The sequence below is a fragment of the Chenopodium album genome, chromosome 2 (assembly GCF_948465745.1).
Source record: "Chenopodium album chromosome 2, dcCheAlbu1.1, whole genome shotgun sequence".
Lineage (NCBI taxonomy): Eukaryota > Viridiplantae > Streptophyta > Magnoliopsida > Caryophyllales > Amaranthaceae > Chenopodium > Chenopodium album.
The window spans coordinates 15335806-15355163 of record NC_137835.1 but is presented as its reverse complement, the minus strand read 5'-3'; the positions used below and the strand labels follow the sequence as shown (position 1 = coordinate 15355163).

The following is a 19358-nucleotide window of genomic DNA, read 5'->3' as shown; positions in this document are numbered from 1 at the left end:
CCTAATTCTGATCTAATTATGCTAGCCCAACCCATTTCGTGATTAGTTAATTGCTCATGAGGCCCATTAATGGACCTTTAATTTGCTTAACCCAATACCCTTGTGTGTGACCTGATAGGATCTATTCTAGCGGGCTTTGGACCATTTGACTAGTCCAAAGATCATCGCTCATAGTCTAGCAACAGATGATGAAGACCCAAGAGAACGAACTTATTATCTCCATAATAGTGATCCTTGATATATCTAGTAATTGCACTTATCGAATACACAATTCCTTCAATCTCTCACTTTTCTGAGACAAGTGCGCAATATTCATTTTCCTTAAGTCAATGTGTGTCGATTTGATAATATGATTGCATCTCATGTCGGGATCATATTAATCTACAAATCTTTTCTTGAAAAACTGAGTTAGATTCACAAAACAAATGATTAATATGTAATCCATTTGAGCACGACCATGCATTTTTCTGAATTCTCCCTCTTCAAGGGGCCAAGACATATTCCTAATTAAATAGGTAGACTCAATCCAATCTTGTGGCAACCAGAGCTCCCACTCAACTTCTGAAATAACCGGGAAACACCCTTTATAATCTCTAGTTACGGGCACACGTTTGAGTGCACCACAGCCATAACATCCATTGAATGAAATCAATGTTCCACTCATGTCAAAGGAATCCACTAATATATCCGAAAGCTCTATACTTGAACTTCAAAGTAGGTCTATAGTTCGATCATGCATCATTCATGCATATCCATGTGATTAACCGAGCATCACTACGCTCCTTTAGCCCATGAAACTGTGCTATCCAATCAATCTTACATGCTAGTCCATTAATAGAAATCATTTATGTCCATTTTAATGATTCCGAACTAGGAACTTTAAAAATGTATGAATTTAGTTCACCTGTGGGGTTTCATTCACCAGGTCATCAACCTGATGAGCCCATCAATTCATAATTATTTTGGACATTTTATTTAATATCAAAACCATAATTAAATAAGATTGAAACTTTGTTTCAATTGATAAATATAATTCTACAAGTTAATGTATTATTTATGTGACATGTTTTCTCAAAACATACACAACTTAAATTACATAACTTGCTTCAATCCAAGAACCTTAGTATGACTCTCATACCTTGGTCATGTAAGGGGTTTAGTAAGTAGAGTTCATGAGACATTCTCATAAACATAAATTTGCAATTTCTAAATTTATAATAATATTCACCTCCATACACTAAGAATTTTCCTTTGCCCCCTTCGCAAGGAACTTAGGAATTTCTAATTTGTATTCCAACATCACATTGGATTTCGATTGAAATCACTTGTTCTTAAAACACGTGAATCAAATAGACGAGTATAGTCCACGACATGCATGATGCATCCTTTGCAAAATGCATAAGGAGTATCACTCAAAACCTTAATTTCAGCAACCTTTCTCAAAGCATTAAATCATTAATCAATGTGCCATGTTACGGGATTGAAACTCCTTTCAATATAATGTTGAATCTTATAAGAATCTTATCAATATGAGCTTATTAACCAAGCTCAACCATCCTTCGAAACCTATCTCTATAGATCTTGAAACCCTAATGTACTCATCATCCTCTCCAAGGTTTTTCATACAAAATGCATTAACCATCACTTGACTATTCAAGCAACGAATAATTGCTCTTTGTACTAAACCAAGAAGATTTCATAGCTCCCACTAAACATCTTGTATATACAAGACCTTTTCTTCATTTTACGAGAACATCAAATGATTTGATTAAATCACAAAATTAAGAACACTACTCCATGATGCCATGCATCCCTAGGATTATTGGATCTTCAAATTTTTGATTGTATCATATACATACAAATCTTATTTCATGAACAATTTCAAGAAAGCGTTTTGAAATCCATCTACCAAATCTTATAAGGTAGAAATCATTAGAGTATATTTAATAGATCTTTGCAACATGACTAATGTAAAGGTTTCATCGTAATCATAGTCATACTATGAATTTGTTGAATCCTCTAACAAGTCTTTACTTTAGTTAGAAAACGTTTTTCTTTCTTGTCTTTTTGCTTACAATGGGTTTCACCCAATTAGGCAAATTAATCAAGTGTCATACACTATCTTACAGACTTAGAATCTACGGAAATTTCACCAAATACCACTGAGTTTAAACAAAATTCACCAAATACCATCAACTTTTTTCAAATTCACCAATTACCACTCACTTTATACAAAATGTCACAAAATGCCAAATTTGTTAACAGACGTTAGCATGTCGTTTGTGTTAGTTTACTAAATTACCCTTACTTCTTTAATGATGCCATTTAAAGCATTGACTCTCCCAAAAAAGCACAGTACAGTTCGAAAAACTTGACCCTTGGCTTCATCTTCTCCATTCTCGCACTCTCTGTAATTCATTACACTTAAACCCTTAAAATTGATAAAAAAAATCTTCAATCTTTTGAAGATTTTAGGCGTTATTGGTGGAGAAAAGTACTCGAGCGCTTCAGATTGAACCAGAATCGCAAGATCGCGTCGATGGCTGAAGTTTTTTGTTGATTGTGACTGAAATTCCAACCAACTCAGGAAGCGGGGTACATTTCTCTTACATAAGGTAAAATGTTGTTATTCTATCTTCATTTTGAGTTCTGATTATGTTTTTTTTTTTTTTTTTTTTTTTTTTTTTTTTTCTTTTTTGTTTTTTTTTTGCGAAATTGATTTAGGGTTAGGGTTTTTTCAGAAAGTGTGTATTTGCATGTGATGGTGGGTATATTTCGCGAAATTGCTATAGTGTTAGTTTTGCTTTGCTGTGATTTAATGCGAATTGTTGTATGTGATTATTTTGTTTCGTAGGATGAGTGCATTGTGGCTGTTAGCTCGTTATAGGAGTGATGCTTTTGTTTTTAGGGTGGATGACACTGTTAAGACTAATTTGATGGAGTTATTTGAGTACATGTTAGAGGACTCAGTTAAGCACAATGTTTACCTTCCTAAATCATTCACCATGTTTGTTAATAAACCTAGAACTAACTGTAGGCTAGAGTTGGTGGATGATGGGGCTATGTTGAAAATGTGGGAATGGAATGAAGGGAAAGAGGAGATTGAGTTTTTCATTGAGGAAATAGATGAACCATCATAGGTTTTAAAGTCTGCTGAAGCTAATTTGGCAAAAAGGTTACAAGAAAAGGTTGATAGGTTTAGGAGAGAGGCAAAGAAAGAAGAAGCTGAGAGACAACTTAGAGAACAGGAGCAATTCACTGTAGCTGTAGAAGTTCCTGTATTGGATGCAGAGGACAGTAGGGTTAATTATGTTAGAATCTTTAACACTCCAGCCTCTGATGAGATCTTCCCTGGAGCATCACAACCTGAGCCATCACAAAAAGAATCACCCCCCACATAAACAACCTACACCAACATCAACTGAAAAAACCAAAGAACCTACTCCAACTCCAACAAAAAAAACTCCTAAGAGAAAGAAAGTGACACCTAGGAAGAAAAAGAACAAGTCTACCCAGCCTACACAACAACCTTCTTCACCTAGGGATCCTACACCACCACCTACAGATCCTGACCAAGAACAATATCAACCACCAACACCAACCCCTATTCACTCACCAAATAACCCTATACCAAATCCACCAAGCACTCCAGTTAGACATCCTACACCACCAATACCTTCTCCAACTAGGGAATCTACCCCATCTCATCAACCTTCAGTTTAACTCAGGGAACCTACCCCATCTCATCAACCTTCACATCCACCCAGGACTGATGGGAGTGGGTCAAGCAAAGGGAAGACAAGAATTAAATCAAGTGAGTGGAGGGTGCCTAGGAGTACAACCAATAAGTATGGTACATTTGTAGGGAAAAAGAAAGGGGGGAGTGGTGCTGGATCAGGGAGGGTGGTGGGTACTAGGAATAAGAAACCAGTGACTGTTTGTGAGAGTGATGAATCTTCTGATAGGATGGGTTCAGAAGATAGTGAAGATGAGGATTATGTGGCATCAGACACAGAAGATGAAGTGGATATGCAATTGGACCATGATGATGAATTCATTGTGGAAGAGGAAGACCTTGCTGATAATATTCCATCCAAGACATTTGAGGATTATCTTGATGGCAGCCATGTGTTAGACAAAATGTATAAGAATGACAAAATATGGTCTCATTTACCATTTAGGTCTATTCACCTTGAGCCATGGCTAAATTTTTAGAGCAAAACACAGTTCCTTGAGGTGTTTAGGGACTATTGCATACAAGAGGGCTTTGCTGTCTCAGTTGACTATGCTGACAGTCAAAGATACACATCAAGTTGTCTGATTAATACCTGTACATGGAGGATTCATGCCTCAGTTCTGACTGATAAAGTCAGTTGGGCTATCAAGAAGCTGGAAGGGGAGCACACCACTTGTGGGAGGCTTGAAGAAAATCTCATGGTGTCATCAGCATGGCTATGAAGACACTTGATGCAGGACTTGGAAGCAAATCTTGACATTCCAGTGGATTCATTGCAAAGAGTTTGCATGGAAAGATACAAGATTAATGTGAAGCTCAGGTTATTCTACAAAGTCAAGGCCTTAGCCAGGGTGCAAATTCATGGGGGTTTTGCTGAATCATATGCACTTTTACCCAAGTATGTTGAGATGATTAAAGCAACTAATCCAGGATCCCATGCACTAATTACCTGGATTGACAATGGTAATGAAGGATCTAGATTCAAGTCATGTTTTATCTCATTTGTAGCTCAGGTGAAGGGTTTCTTGGGCGAATGTAGACCCATAATAGGCATTGATGGTGCACATCTTAGTGGCTATTATAAGGGCATAATGCTGACTGCAGTAGGAATTGATGACAACAATGAGATATTTGTCATTGCATATGGGAGAGCTGGGCCTATTTCTTCAGGAATCTCAAAATTTTGTTTCAGCAACATGGATGTGAAAAAGATGACTGGACATTTATTAGTGACAGAATGAGGGTAAGCAACTAGAAATCCTTTTGTCCTGTTTTTTGTTTACATGTTACAAGGAAAAACTAACTACTTAATATGTTTTTTTTGGAAGGGTGTTGACTCAGCTATGTTTGAGGTTTTTCCAAGAGCAACAAGGAGAATTTGCTGCCAGCATCTTTACTCAAACTGCAAGAACAAAGGCTGGAGTGAGACTGCCTTTCACAACTTGTTCTGGGTTGTGCCAATGCCTACAATGAGTATGTCTTTGAAAAGGCAATGTCCAAAATAAAGAAGTATAATGTAGAAGCAGAGCAGTACCTTAGAGCTATCGAGGAGCAATGGTCAGTCCATACATTTGACAAAAGGGTTTGTTGTGATCATAACACAACTAACTTTGTGGAATCATTCAATTCATGCACACAACCACACAGAGATATGCCTGTTTTGACATTATTGGAAGGTAAATTTCCTCTCCTCTGCTTTGATTTCCTCAACATAGCATGTTGTAGCTTGTTATTAATTATGGTGTTTGGCTTTTGTGTTGATGTGTGGTGTAAACTAGCTGTGAGAAACTGGTGTATGAAGAGGATTGGAGCTAGATTTGACAAAGCTATTGACATGGAGCCTACTCAACTAACAGAGTATGCAAAAAGGTATTATAGAGTCAAGGAGTGAAGACTCTAGGTTCTGTCATGTGACAACTTGTGGGGGTGAAGAGTTTGAAGTCAGGGATGGGCATGTGAAGTTCCTTGTCACACTTGAGACTATGACATGTGGATGTGGGAAAAGACAAGGTTCTGGGATACCTTGCAAACATGGTCTGAGGGTGATTTACAACCAGAGACTACAAACAACTGATTTTGTGTCTGCATATTTCAAGGGGGCAGCATATAAAATGACTTATGGAGACCATATCCATCCTACAGTCAAGAGAAGTGCAGGGAGACCAACAAAACAGAGAAGGAGGGGCCCTAATGAAGCTAGGAAGGGAAAAAGATATAAGAACAACAAGTGCAGCCTATGCAAGGAATTGGGACATAATGCATTAACCTGCAACGCAAGGAAAGAAGCTGCAAAAAAGAAACAACAAGCTGACAGCGGATCTGAGCAACCTAACACAAGGGGGAAGAAGAGAAAGGCTGACACACAAGCTCCTTGAAGTTCACTACTGCTGCTTTTTTTGAAAGTCTTTGCGTAACAGTTTATTTTTTTGGACAACTAATTATGTTAAACATTGTTTGGTTGTTAGGCATACATCTGATCTGTTTTTGCACAACAAACTTATATAAGAACAAATGAGAGCAATTGATGGTGCATATAGCACTAGTTTTTTTGTGTACAAGAAAAACTTATTTAAACGCTACAAATACAATGATTAAAAACATAATTACTCCTACTTTTATTGCTCCATTTACTAGTTTTTTCTATTGTACTAGTCTTCTCTTCATTTATTTCAAATCTTGCTTCAACATAGTCTCATCTCTATGAAATTGTGCATCAACGCTTTGCCGACTTTGACATTCATAAGACGAAACAACATTTTGCTCAATATGACCCTTGCACCATCTAAATTTATTGCAAACATCACACTTGTAATACAATCTTTGAGGATTTTTTGCCGAATCGGAGCTCCTAATTGCAAATTTCCTTCCACATGAGCACACTTTGTTTGACACTCTCACATACGAAGATTCATAGCAAGAAGATGAAGAATTAGAGTGTGTGGACATCTTTGCAAACTAAATAAGGTGTGGTTGTGCTTTAAACCTCTGTAGGATGTTTCTTTTAAACACATACTAGCCGTCAAAATGGCAACGACTAATTTTTTCAAAAAAAAATATAGCCGTTATTACATTTGGGTATATGGTGAAATAAATTTTATCAGAGTGGTATATAGTGAATTAAAGTTTATAAACAATGGTATATGGTGAATTAGTAAACTAACACAAACGACATGCTAACGTCTGTTAACAAATTTGGCATTTTGTGACATGTTGTATAAAGTGAGTGGTAATTGGTGAATTTGAAAAAAGTTGATGGTATTTGGTGAATTTTGTTTAAACTCAGTGGTATTTGGTGAAATTTTCGTAGAATCTATTTCAGATTTCATGGTTTTAAACCACTTGGAGTCATAACTTGTCAAATCACCTTTATTACTTGCATAATCATCATGTTCCAAAATAAATATTTTAAAACTCTTGGTCAATATGAAATCATATTTCTTTGGCTAAGTTTTACATATGCTAGTCATCATTGTGGGTTTTATGCAACAATTGAAACTCATTCAACAACTTTGTTTATTTTTCAATGAGAAACGACAATAGAGGATTTGCACTTGGAATGTACTACCTTCGACACGTGGTTATTATTCCCATTACACTTAATGAGACCACGTGTTTTCATTTGTAACATGAGGTGAATCATGCTCATATAGTTGCTTTAATTCAAATACTTCTCGAATTTCTTCAAGATTTTCGAATTAGCTTTTCTTGAACTGCTTTCAAGGCTCTCGAACTTTTCAAGATTCTTATACTCCCACTTGCCTTTTTGAGGAGGTACTTTTAGCATAGGGTGAATCAATCATGGTTTGAACCACGTTTGTTTGTTGCTTTTCCCGAACTCTTTCGAGATTTATACTACTCCCACTTGACCTTTTGGAACAATTTCCATAAGGGCACCTACTTGAGCAACAAACATTTTGTGCTAAGTATGGTTTGTGTAGTATTATCCCGTGCTCTATATAGGAATCAAACGTGCATCAGACGATTTAATACAACTTGTGTTCCTTGTTTTGTAGAAAGACTTAATAAGAACTTTTCTTATCCATATCACATTTGAAACCTTTGCTACATTTTGATTTGACCTAAGTAGTTTTTTGTTTAGTTTTGTAGCTTATCTTAAAAGTATATCCCTTGAACAATGGTTGGAAGATAGGTAATTTACATCCATTATCAAAATGTATCTCATATAGATTGATATCTCCTTTCATAAACACTTCACAAGGTTTTTCTTTCGGAGTTTGTTGTAAAAGGATTTCACAACTCTTGGATGTTTATCAATGTCTTGGCTTAAATTCTCATTATTACGATCATATCACAATATTTTGAATGTGTTGCCAAGTACATGTCTTGACTTAAATTTTCACAATTACAATCATATTGTAATGTAATCATTATCTTGTCAAGTTGATAGTGAACTTCATACTAAACATTTTGAACTTTTCAAAATCTTCACTTCCATGCTTCAACTAAGCACAACTATTGATCATATCACAAGTGAAGTTTCATTTTCCGTCTCTAGCCTTTGAACCCTTTGGTTTTTGTACATCGATATGTATTCGACCTTGAGTTCACATCATCATTTCTCTAAATGGTGACTTTGTCAAAACTTTCAAATTAGAATGATATTTACATAAATCAATAGATTCATAATCTAATGATTTTGAAAGTCCATCCCTTTGGATCTTCCGCATGCAATGTTCATTTTTCATTCGAATTAATTGACATATTAGAGACAATTTATATATAGAAATGGTTTAATTATTTCTATCATATAGAACTTTGATCCTATTTAGCAATTCAAAACATATTATGATTCAATGAAGCATAGAATAACATTTATTCCACGTTTTTGAATCTCCGATGCTTAGTCATTACTAATATAATATTGAATGGTGTTTTGATTTGGCAAGAATGAATAATATTTATTTAATTATAGCCAATAACAAGGTAAGGTGAAATATAGGTTCTACTTGTAAAGTTGCAACTTTTGCTTCCAGACTTGTAGATTCTTCTAGTGAAGTAGCAACATTTTCTTCTAAACTTGTAGATTTATTCCTCCTTTAGCTAACTTCTTCCTTTAGTTCAGCCACATTGTGCAATGAGTGATCTAAACAAGACATCGTATGTCCAAAAAGTAGCAATGTGCTAAATCAATTTCTATAATATACTTCTTAAATTGGAACTTTTCCATTCTTTTACCTTCCAACTATTTGAGGTAGTTTCTAATCAATTGGAATTGGTCCATTTAATTTGAAATATTTGTTGTTCATAACAACTTTTAGCATGTAAGTAGTTCTAGGTTTGAGAAGTAGTAACTTGTTTGCATTTCTTGGCCTATAACTTCTTAATGCAATCCTAATATATTCCTAAACCTTTCCCATTTGAACCATTTAGAACATTTCTCTTAGGTTCAAAATGATGCTTTGCTTAACTTGTTTAAGCACTTTTCATAATTTTGCTAAGTATATTCAATCATTATTCATATTAAAGTTTAATCAACTATTTAAATCTTTATATAAAATGGATGAAGAATAACGTCATTTGATCAACTTTTATTCATAAAGATTTCCTATCATTTTCTTATATCCAATCATATTGAAGATAAGAGATTTTATTGGACTTCTATACTTGTCGTTTAGAGGGTTTGTACCTCCGATCCCATCTCATCATATCCTTAGTACACTTTTCAAAATGATGAAGATGTGTTGGCATTTTACTCAAACATTTTGAATAAAACCAACCTTAGACATGTGACATGGTTTTTCTAAAACTTGCCTTTTAGAACCATCTTAGCAAAATTGGAATATAGGTTTATAGATTATCTTTTAACCTTTCGAGAACGTTTCTCAGCTATATTTTCAATCAAGGAGATCTTATATATAACAATTAAATCAGAACGACATGTTACTTATAAGTAAACACAAAATTCAATTATGTTTAATATAAATTTAAAGTGCCATAAGCGAATTAAATTGGCAACTTTAAAACATTTATTCAATTTTAATTGATTCATATTGAATAAAATGATTCCAAGACCCTTTATTTGTGCAATAAATGACCGGACTTTGGCCCTACCATCAAGTATTACATTTTCAAGGTGAGTAAACTCTTTACTGATTACAACTCTTTGTAATTCTTAGTTGAATAATTACCCATCACATGTTTAATTATTACTCTTAGCTTCAAAGTTCTAAACTCTTCAGGTAACAGCTTGTTGAGTATAACCAATCAAAATTGTAAAATTTGTCTTACCCCCACTCCCCAAAGATATAATATGACACCCTGCTTTGGCATAACCCATCATAAATATCGAAGGTTTCATCGGGTTTTTGATTGGAAAAGCTACCTCAATATTACCGGGACCTAGATTTATTATGTTGTTATTATTTTAGTGAACTCTAGCGCATCATCAAGCAACATAAATAAAATCTAACATGCATAATTAAAAAACATGACATAGTATGACCCCTTAATCCTAAACTAATAAAGCAAAAAGCTCCTACTTGAACCTTCATGGATCTTATCCACCTTGCTCCTTTGGGCCTTCACTCCATTAGCTTCTTGGATTAACTGCAACCTGTAATTTTACTCTATTTTATCTACTACTTAAATAAAATGAAATAAAATTACAAAAATACTTTATCGGTACGTAGACCGTACTAAGATTACAAAAATACATCACGATGCGCAGATCGTATTTAGTAATCTAGTGGGCCATACTAGTCATAATATAGCACTAAACATCATATATTATAAAATTGCCACATAATAAATCACTCATCATGCTTTCCTAAACTACAACATCGAATGTTCACAATTAAGGAAACATGACATCTAAATATCTCATATTTTAATTAATGCAATTAGATAATATCATATATTATTCATGATTATCAATAAAATATCGTATATTTTAAATTAGTCATTGAAGGAGTTATGTCTTCGTCGTGTGCAATTACTAGATATATAATTGGATCAAATTATGGAGATAATTAAGTCCGGAAATTTGGGTCGTCGTTTTGCCATAGCTAGAGGTACTAACGATCTTTGGACTAGTAAAATAGCCCAAAGCCCAATTGGACGGATCTTATAAGGTCACACAAAGGGGCTAGATCGAGAATTAGAGGACGAGGCCCATCATGGGCCTCATCACTCTAGGTGGCCGACCATGTATGGGATTAAGAGGGCTTTTGGGCTTCGTGCCCTAGTCTAATTATAATGGGATTATAAATAGACTAGGTTCCTAGGGTTTGTATGTAAGCAATTAACTGATCATTTTGATCAAACCCTAATTAGAAAACACAAAACCTTACCCCTCTCATACTCCTCTCTCACACGGCTCTCTCCTCCTCCTCGGCGCACGGTGGTGTCTTGTGGTGGTGGTGGTTCGTGCGGGGGTCGGTTGTTCAAAAAGGTGGTGATCGCGGTTTTCCTCAATCACTCAACCAATCTAGTATTGGTAGACGACTCGTTCGAATCTCGTGGACTAAGTAGAGGAGCAACACTTGGGGCTCTATTCTCTCCCTAATTTGCCTGTCGAATAGCTACGTGGAATTCACGCTTCAAAGGTATGATTATGTGTCTTGTGTGTTATGCATGTGATTCTTGGGATTAGGTGCTTAATTGAATATGATTCATATTATCTCCACTGCGTAGTACCTATAAACTCCTACAGTCATGAGATAGAATCAAATCTTATTTTAATCTTAAAAGATAAATCATATTTATCCTCAAAGATTATCCTAACAAATTTAGGAAATTCTATCCTAATTACTAGCCAATCACAAAATTTTAAATCAATTACATCCTAAAATAATTATGGGATAATATTATTATTTAATAAATTATTATCCATATAGAATCTTTTGTTCAAAATCTTAACAAACTTATCCAAAATCAACAACTTTAATTAAGGATAATTATCAAAATAACAACTTTTGAAATTAGATAATTGTAGACACCCAAATGTGTCTCCCCAAAACCAAACCCAGTAATGAATACCTTTCACGTCATTTGATTATCGAACAAAGCGAAAGAGTGAAAAGTCTAGTGATGAGGATGTTTTTATTAAAATATATCTTCTTTCTGTTTTTGAAAATATTTCTTTTCTTACCCTATTTTTGAAAAACATACATTCCATTTAGTTTGGTACATGATAAGGGTCCAATAATAGTGTAGTTGGATAGGGATTGAAAAAACCTTTCCAACGACATATTATAAGCCCAATTCCGATGAATAATGAGGAAGTTATGGTCAAAATACTAAATTGGGCCCAGTTTGGTTTTTATATGCGGCCCAATGATTTAGAGGAGGGTCTATTATTAATTATCATTCCAAAAGCTATTAGGATTAATTATAGTCTTCTAGAATACTCTAGAAGGTTCTTTTAAATCCTAATGGAGTTAGGATTGATAATTATGTTTTTAAGAGTTTGAAATTGAATAAAACTACTCCTTTTTAGAATCCTTGTTTTGTACAAAGTAAAATATATTCAGATTTTATTTTTGTGCCTAATAATATTTATCCAGATTTTATATGGTTGGATATATCTTGAAATTATCTTTCCAATGATATATTATAATATTAAATCCGAGCTATAACGAAAAAGATATGAATGAGATATGAAACTCTATCCAAAATTGACACCCTTCCACTATTTTGGCCATATCTTTTTATCTACAAAAGATTTTAATCTGATTATAATTGGGTTGGAAAGTACACTTCAAGTGCTTTCCAAAGACATATAATATTCCTTATTTGGACTTCTAGATCAAAAGATATGATAAAAACAAAATCCGCAAAAACTGTTGTCCATCGAGTTTTATTTCGATTCGAATTTGTATTCTTTTCTTATTCTTCGACCCTCTTTTTTCTCTATAAATAGAGGTCATATCTCCCCTTTTTCAATAACAACTCTCATCAAGAATTTCTTGATTCTCTCTCTCTCTCTTTCTAGCCTAACCTTTTACAAACAAAATTCCTCATACATTAGCACTAGACACACCTAGCCAAGTTCAAAGTTGCCTTTGCCCTACACGTGAAAGGTTTGATATTTCTGAGGGTTTGGTCCCAAATCTAGTCTAAACTTTCTTAATTCTCTATTTCAATTATTTAATTTAATTCTTTGATTTTATGTTTTCCTTGAAGTTACTAACGTATGTATTTTGTTTTAAGAAAGAGATACGAGACATCCAAGTAAGTGCTTTAATTGATCTATTGATATTTGGATATAGAAATCATGTCTAGGTTGTTATTATGATTCCTAGTGTCATGTTAGGGCGTTTTGATCTTCCTAGTATCATGTTTAGGGTAACAACTATAATTTTAATATCAAATATAAATCAATTATGATTTCTATGATGCTTCCTAAGCTTTTTTCTTTCCTAATAGCATGTTAGTATCATGTTAGGGTTAAAGCTTTGATTTTTATTGTTTAGTGACATGCTAGGGTTTTTTTTATTAATATTGTTAGTATCATGCCTAGGATCTTGCTATTATGCTTTATTGTTAACATGATTATTTCACTAGGCGAAAATATCAATTGGCCACCGGTTCAAAACCCCCCTATGCCACCGGTTTTGAACCGGTGGTCATTTGGGGGGTGGCAATAAACTGAAGCTTTTGCCACCGGTTCAAAACCGGTGGCAAAATCAAGTATTGCCACCGGTTAACCGGTGGCAATAGTCGTTCCCGCAATTTTTTTTTTTTTGTATTAACAACTATTGCCACCGGTTAACCGGTGGCAATAATACCCTAAAAAAACAAAAAAAAAAAAAATTTTTTTTTTTGCATTTTTTTCACTTAAAATGTTGCAGAAACATATATATATGAATAATATACATGAAACACACATATATTCATCAATAACCAGTATATAATAACTACAAATAAATTTCTCATAAAACAGTTCCAAATAACTAAGATAATCAGATTTACAAACTAAAATTCCAATATTAAATTAAAATATAATTACAACATTAAAATCTAAAAAACCCCATACAACATCTAATTCACTATTCTTGCATCTTGGTTCTTCGATTTAAGATCTTGATCAATATACCTGCATCAATTAAAACAAAAAAATAAATCGATTAAAATAAGCTGTGAAAAAAAAAATAATAACCAAAACACTGCATGTAACCATTAATTGATTAAAATCAGTTTAAAACCCACATAAACAAAAACAAAAACCCAGAAATTAAACAAAAACCCAGGAAAAAAAAATTAAACAAAAATAAAATTAAATCCCTGAAATAGATTTTCGCGAACTCAGAAAAGAGAGAAAAAAAAAAAAACAAGAATTAAACCCAGAAGATGAAATTAAAATCGAATTTTCTGTCAAATTTCATTTTAAACTAAATGTCACAAATTTTTTTTTAAGTACTATCTCACACCAGTCACCACCTTAACCCACCAACAGCACCACCTTAACCCACCATCCGCACCACCTTAACCTTCACCCGAACACCCACCTTCACCCACCAGACCCACCCACCAACTGAACCCACGTGTAATAAACAAAAACTCAGAAAAAATAACCAAGAAAAAAAAAAAGAAAAAACAAACCCAGAAAAAAAATAAACAAAATTCCCAGAAATTAGTAAAAACCCAAGCTCAAAATCGAAAAAAAAAAAACAGAATAAAATCGAATAGAACTTAGAAGGAGATCGACTTAAAATCGATTAAAATCAATTAAAATCGATGAAAACACTCAAAAAATCCAAAATCGACTAATTAACAATTAATTAAACCCAACAAAATCCAAAAATCGATTAATTAAACACAAAATTAAACCTAACCTCGTGCATGTCTTCGTTGTTGTTGTTGCGGTGGTGGTTGAAATGATCGAGAAGGAGACGAGAAGGAGATCGAGAAGGAGATTGAGAAGGAGATCGATGATCGAAATGAAAGAAAGAGAAGGAGATCGGATGAGGGAGAGAGCAGGAAAGGGAAGAAGAGGGACGACGACGGTGGTGGTTGAGACGATAGAGCAGGAAAGAGAAGAAGAGGAGAGGAGAGAGAGAATGAGGGAGGCTGATGAGTGAGTAAGGTTTGGGTTTGGGTTTTTATATGGGGCGCTTTTTTTTTTTTTTTTTTTAATTTAATTGGATATTGCCACCGGTTCAAAACCGGTGGCCTTTTAATTATTGCCACGGGTTTGGTTTGAACCGGTGGCAAAACCGGTTTGGCTCATCCCGCCCATTAATTAAGCCACCGGTTTTAAAAAACCGGTGGCCAATTAGCGGTGCATTTTTCAATTTTTCTACTAGTGTTTTAATTATTATTAGGAAAAATTAGAAATAATAATCCCAACTTTCATCAATTTTTGTAGAATAATCCCAACTTTGGATTATACTAGAATAATCCGAACTTTAGGGGGTGTTCTTTTTCTTCAATCCCAAAAACCGGTGACCGGTTGAATAGGTTTTTTTTTTTTTTTTAAAAGTGACACATGTCACATGTTAATTGGTTTAAAAAATTAAAATTAAAAAAAAAATTAAAAACAAACAAAATATATTTCAAAAAAAAAAAAAACAAAATAAATATATAAAAAACACCCAGCCTCAAACTCCCAACTCCGGCAACCCCTCAATGCCGGAAGCTGCCCCAACTCCGACAACCCCTCATCTTCTCTCTACTCTCAAATTCTCAATTGCCCACAGCCACTAAACCCGGCCATCTGCGCCGCTGCTCGGACACTTCCTCGAAACCCCTACCCCGAACTCTTTGTTTTCGTTGGTGGGTTTTTGGGGTTTTAACTTTAGGGGCTGCGATTAAGGGTTACGGTGGTTGCGTGGGGTCGGTTTGGGTGATTTCGCTGGTTGCGTGGGGTCACGGCCAAACGAAATCCGGTCACGAAACTCACTTGAAACCATTCCCTTAATCTGGAAATCACCTAAATCACCCCTAAATTTGCGAAACTCCTTCGGTGGCTGCGTTTTGGGGCTTCAATTCCTACGAACTTAGGGTTTCGGTGGTTGCGTGGGGGAAAAGGAATGGGTTTCGGGAATGGGGAGAAACAGCGACGCAAGGGGTGGGGGATAGGCGGCAGTTTGGAGAGGGGAGGGGTGGTGGTCTGGCTATGGTGGTGGGGGAAGGGGAAGGGGACGGTGGGGGAGGGAGGTTGGCTGGGTTTTTTCAAATTTTTGGTTTTTTTTTTTTTTTTTTTTTTTTTTTTTTTTTTTTGTTTTTTTTTAAAAATTTTTTTAAAAAATTTTTGGACCAATCCAAGCTTGCCACGTGTCAAATGACCTAATATAATAGGTCATTGACTTTTGTTGACCGGTTAGGGATTGAAGAAAAAGAACACCCCCTAAAGTTTGGATTATTCCAGTATAATCCAAAGTTGGGATTATTCTACAAAAATTGATGAAAGTTGGGATTATTATTTCTAATTTTTCCTTATTATTATTATTATTATTATGTTGCTTGATTTTATTGTTATTGCTTGATCACACCTTTTATGCATGTTTAAAGGGAATTTGTACTTGTAATCACGCTTAATAAGTTATTTAATAATCTTGTTTAGGGTTAATTTGATTATAATTCAAGTGATCGCCAATAATAGATTTATTTGTGCATCAAATTCAACCAACATAGATAAACAAGTTTAGGGTTAATCCTATTGATTGCATGTTAGTCAGAAAGTGCACATGAATACGATCAGAATAAAGTAGAGGCCTATTATTAGGGCAGGTTCAATCTCTTTTAGGTTGGATTTGTACCTTCATCCCCGAACTACCAGTCATGGTTCCAGACCTATTGGAGTTAACGATCTCCTGGATCGTTAAGGGGTGTAACCTTCACCTCGTGAACAGTTTACAAGTTCCTAAAACTTGTTGGCGACTCTTTTGCTCTAGCTTCCTTCCCTTTGGACGCCACCGTACTTTAGTGTATGATCACAGTGGGTTCAAGTTTGGGATAATTCTTGAAATATTCCCTACAATAATATCTTACAAAATAAAATATGATTTTAATTTTGAATTTTAAAGAAAACTTTTTTTTTTTTTTTGAAAAATAGAAGCTAAACCGTGGCTGAGCTAGCTGCCAGCTAGGTTATTGCCGCTGCGCAACCAAGCTCATAGCCCGGCCAAAACAACAGCCCTGCCATCAAGACCAGGCCGAAGCCCAGCCTCAACAACACCTGTTGCCGCAGCCAGGCCACAAGCCCAGCCACGCCACAAGCCCAGCCACGCTGCTAGTAGGCAGCAGCTAGGACGTGCAACACTTGCATCTTCTAGCCACCACCGATCCCAAAAACGCTGAGCTGCTTCTCCGTGACTGAGCAATCCGCCCAACCACACGCAACTTCAGCCGCAGCCAGGTCGAAGCCGCAGCCAGTCGCACAACCAGGAAGAATGCCCAGCCACGCCACCAGCCCCAACAGTAGTTTCGTGCTGCACCTCCTTTAGCTCGGCCATCCCTGCTGCCCTTTGCCCTATCTGACCACCAGAGCAGCCACTGTGGCCCACCAGCAGGTGGTTCTGCCACTCAGCCATGGCTGCTCCCACTCAACCTTTAATTATTTTTTTTGAATGAAATTAAATTTACAACTTTTGCAAAATTAATTTTGTGATTAAATTAAATTAAACATAAACATTTTATGCCTTACTCAAAATTAATCAAAATCTTTATTTCAATTAATTTGGGGCTTTCATAAAATTCAATCCTTAAATCGCATAAAACATTTTTACATGATTAATTAATCACACCAAACATTTTAAGTATGAAAAATTAAATAAAAATTGTATGAAAATAACACATTTAAATTCGAAAAATTAGGGTTCATAACACCAAAATTTCGAAAATTAATTAAGGCTTTAAATTTTAAATAATTCGGCTAGGGCATAGAGTGAAAATTGAGCAATAAAATCATATTTAACGATTCTATATGTTAAATCACATTTAAAATAATATATGACCCATAATTAAATTATTCATCCAGTTAATTGAATTAAAATTTGTGGACATCAAAGATTCACTGTCAATGTGCGTAAATGCAATAGGCTAACTGATACCACTGTAGGAGTTTACAGGTACTAATTGCGGAAAAACATAAATCATTTTCATGCAGTACCTAATCCCAAGATCTAATGCACAACACATAAAGAACAAGTAATTATACCTTTGAAGCGTGATTCCACGTGCGATCGAGCAAGAACAATGGAAGATAAAGAACCTCAAGCGTGATTCCTCTACTTGGTCCACGGGCACGGATTAAGACCTCCACTAATGCTAGTTAGTTGCAATTGAACCCTTTAATTGACCTTCTACGGAGAAGAGCGAGCAACAAATCAGCCATGAACCACCACGAACACCACACGCGCCACCTAGGGGTGGACGACCGTACGGATGAAAGAGGGGAGTGAGGGCCGTGAGTTAGAGAGAGGATTAGGGTTTTGGGATTGGTTGCCTGGCCTTGATGTCAAAATCTACTGTAAGTTGATTATGACTGCTATTTTTGCAACCCTAGGCATGGGTCTTATTTATAGATCTCATCTCTAAATAAGAGTCCATGTCAAAAGCCCAAAACCTAATTCTAATCTAACTATGCTAGCCCAACCCATTTCATGATTAGTTAATTGCTTAACCCATTTCATGAGGCCCATTAATAGGCCTCTAATTTGCTTAACCCAATACCCTTGTGTGTGACCTTATAGGATCCATTCTAGGGGGCTTTGGACTATTTGACTAGTCCAAAGATCATCGCTCATAGTCTAGCAACAGATGATGACGACCCAAGAGAACGAACTTATTATCTCCATAATAGTGATCCTTGATATATTTAGTAATTGCACTTATCGAAGACACAATTCCTTCACTTTAGTCGGTCTTTTATAAACAATCCCACCTTTTAAAATTTCAGAAACAATCCCACCTTTGACAAGGATCTTCCACTTACGATCCCTTTGACCTACAACATGTTAAATAGATTAATTCTTTTTTTTTTTTCTTAGTATTTCTCCTTGGCCACCAGTCCACCACCAACACCACCCCTGCACCCTCACGCAATGCACCAGCTGCTCACCTCCTCCCACTTCACTACCGACAGCAATTGCACCACTGCAACCAACATCAACAACAACCCACAACAACCTAACTACATGCAAAACACCACCCTTAGGCCCGAAAAAATGGAGAACGGTTGCGACACCATATCAATAGCTCCACCCGCTTCTCCTCAGCTGCAGATTCCTCCGTTCAACTCCTCTATTTGTCGATCTTAGGCAGCTTCAATAATGCTTCCACCTCCGACATCCTCCTTCGCCTCTTTCACGAACTCGATTCTCTTTCCTCTATTGATGAAACCTCCGATTTTCTCTCCTCCATTGCGCTGAAACCTCCAATTCTTTCTCCTCCGTTGCGTCCTTCGATTCTTCTTCCTCCGATGAATTTCAGTATTACCTTTGCTTTGTAGGGCCAAGTATTTCTCATTTGTTCTTCGATCGATGGAGCAAAAAAAATGAAATCACCTTCTCTTTGCTACGATAATGATGTGGAGGGGTGGGGATGGGGGCCACTCAGGCAATAAGGGTGGCAATGATGGTGGTTTCTGGCGCCTTGGAGGGGTATGTTGGGTTGCAGGGCTAGGGTTGGGGCGTGGCTGGGGCTGGGGTTGGGTCGT

The 19358-nt window shown here is 35.8% G+C and overlaps 1 protein-coding gene across 1 annotated transcript; it reads left to right on the top strand.

Annotated features, from left to right (window-relative positions):
* Positions 1–5595: 5595 nt before the first annotated feature.
* Positions 5596–6111, top strand: LOC145569242 (uncharacterized). The gene has a single exon (XM_081628607.1). The coding sequence runs from the start codon at positions 5596–5598 to the stop codon at positions 6109–6111; it is 516 nt and encodes a 171-aa protein (XP_081484733.1).
* The last annotated feature ends 13247 nt before the right edge of the window (positions 6112–19358 follow it).

What these genes read in the sequence shown, in the direction of transcription:
- LOC145569242 (XM_081628607.1), top strand. Translation starts at nt 5,596, where the DNA reads ATGCAAAAAGGTATTATAGAGTCAAGGAGTGAAGACTCTAGGTTCTGT.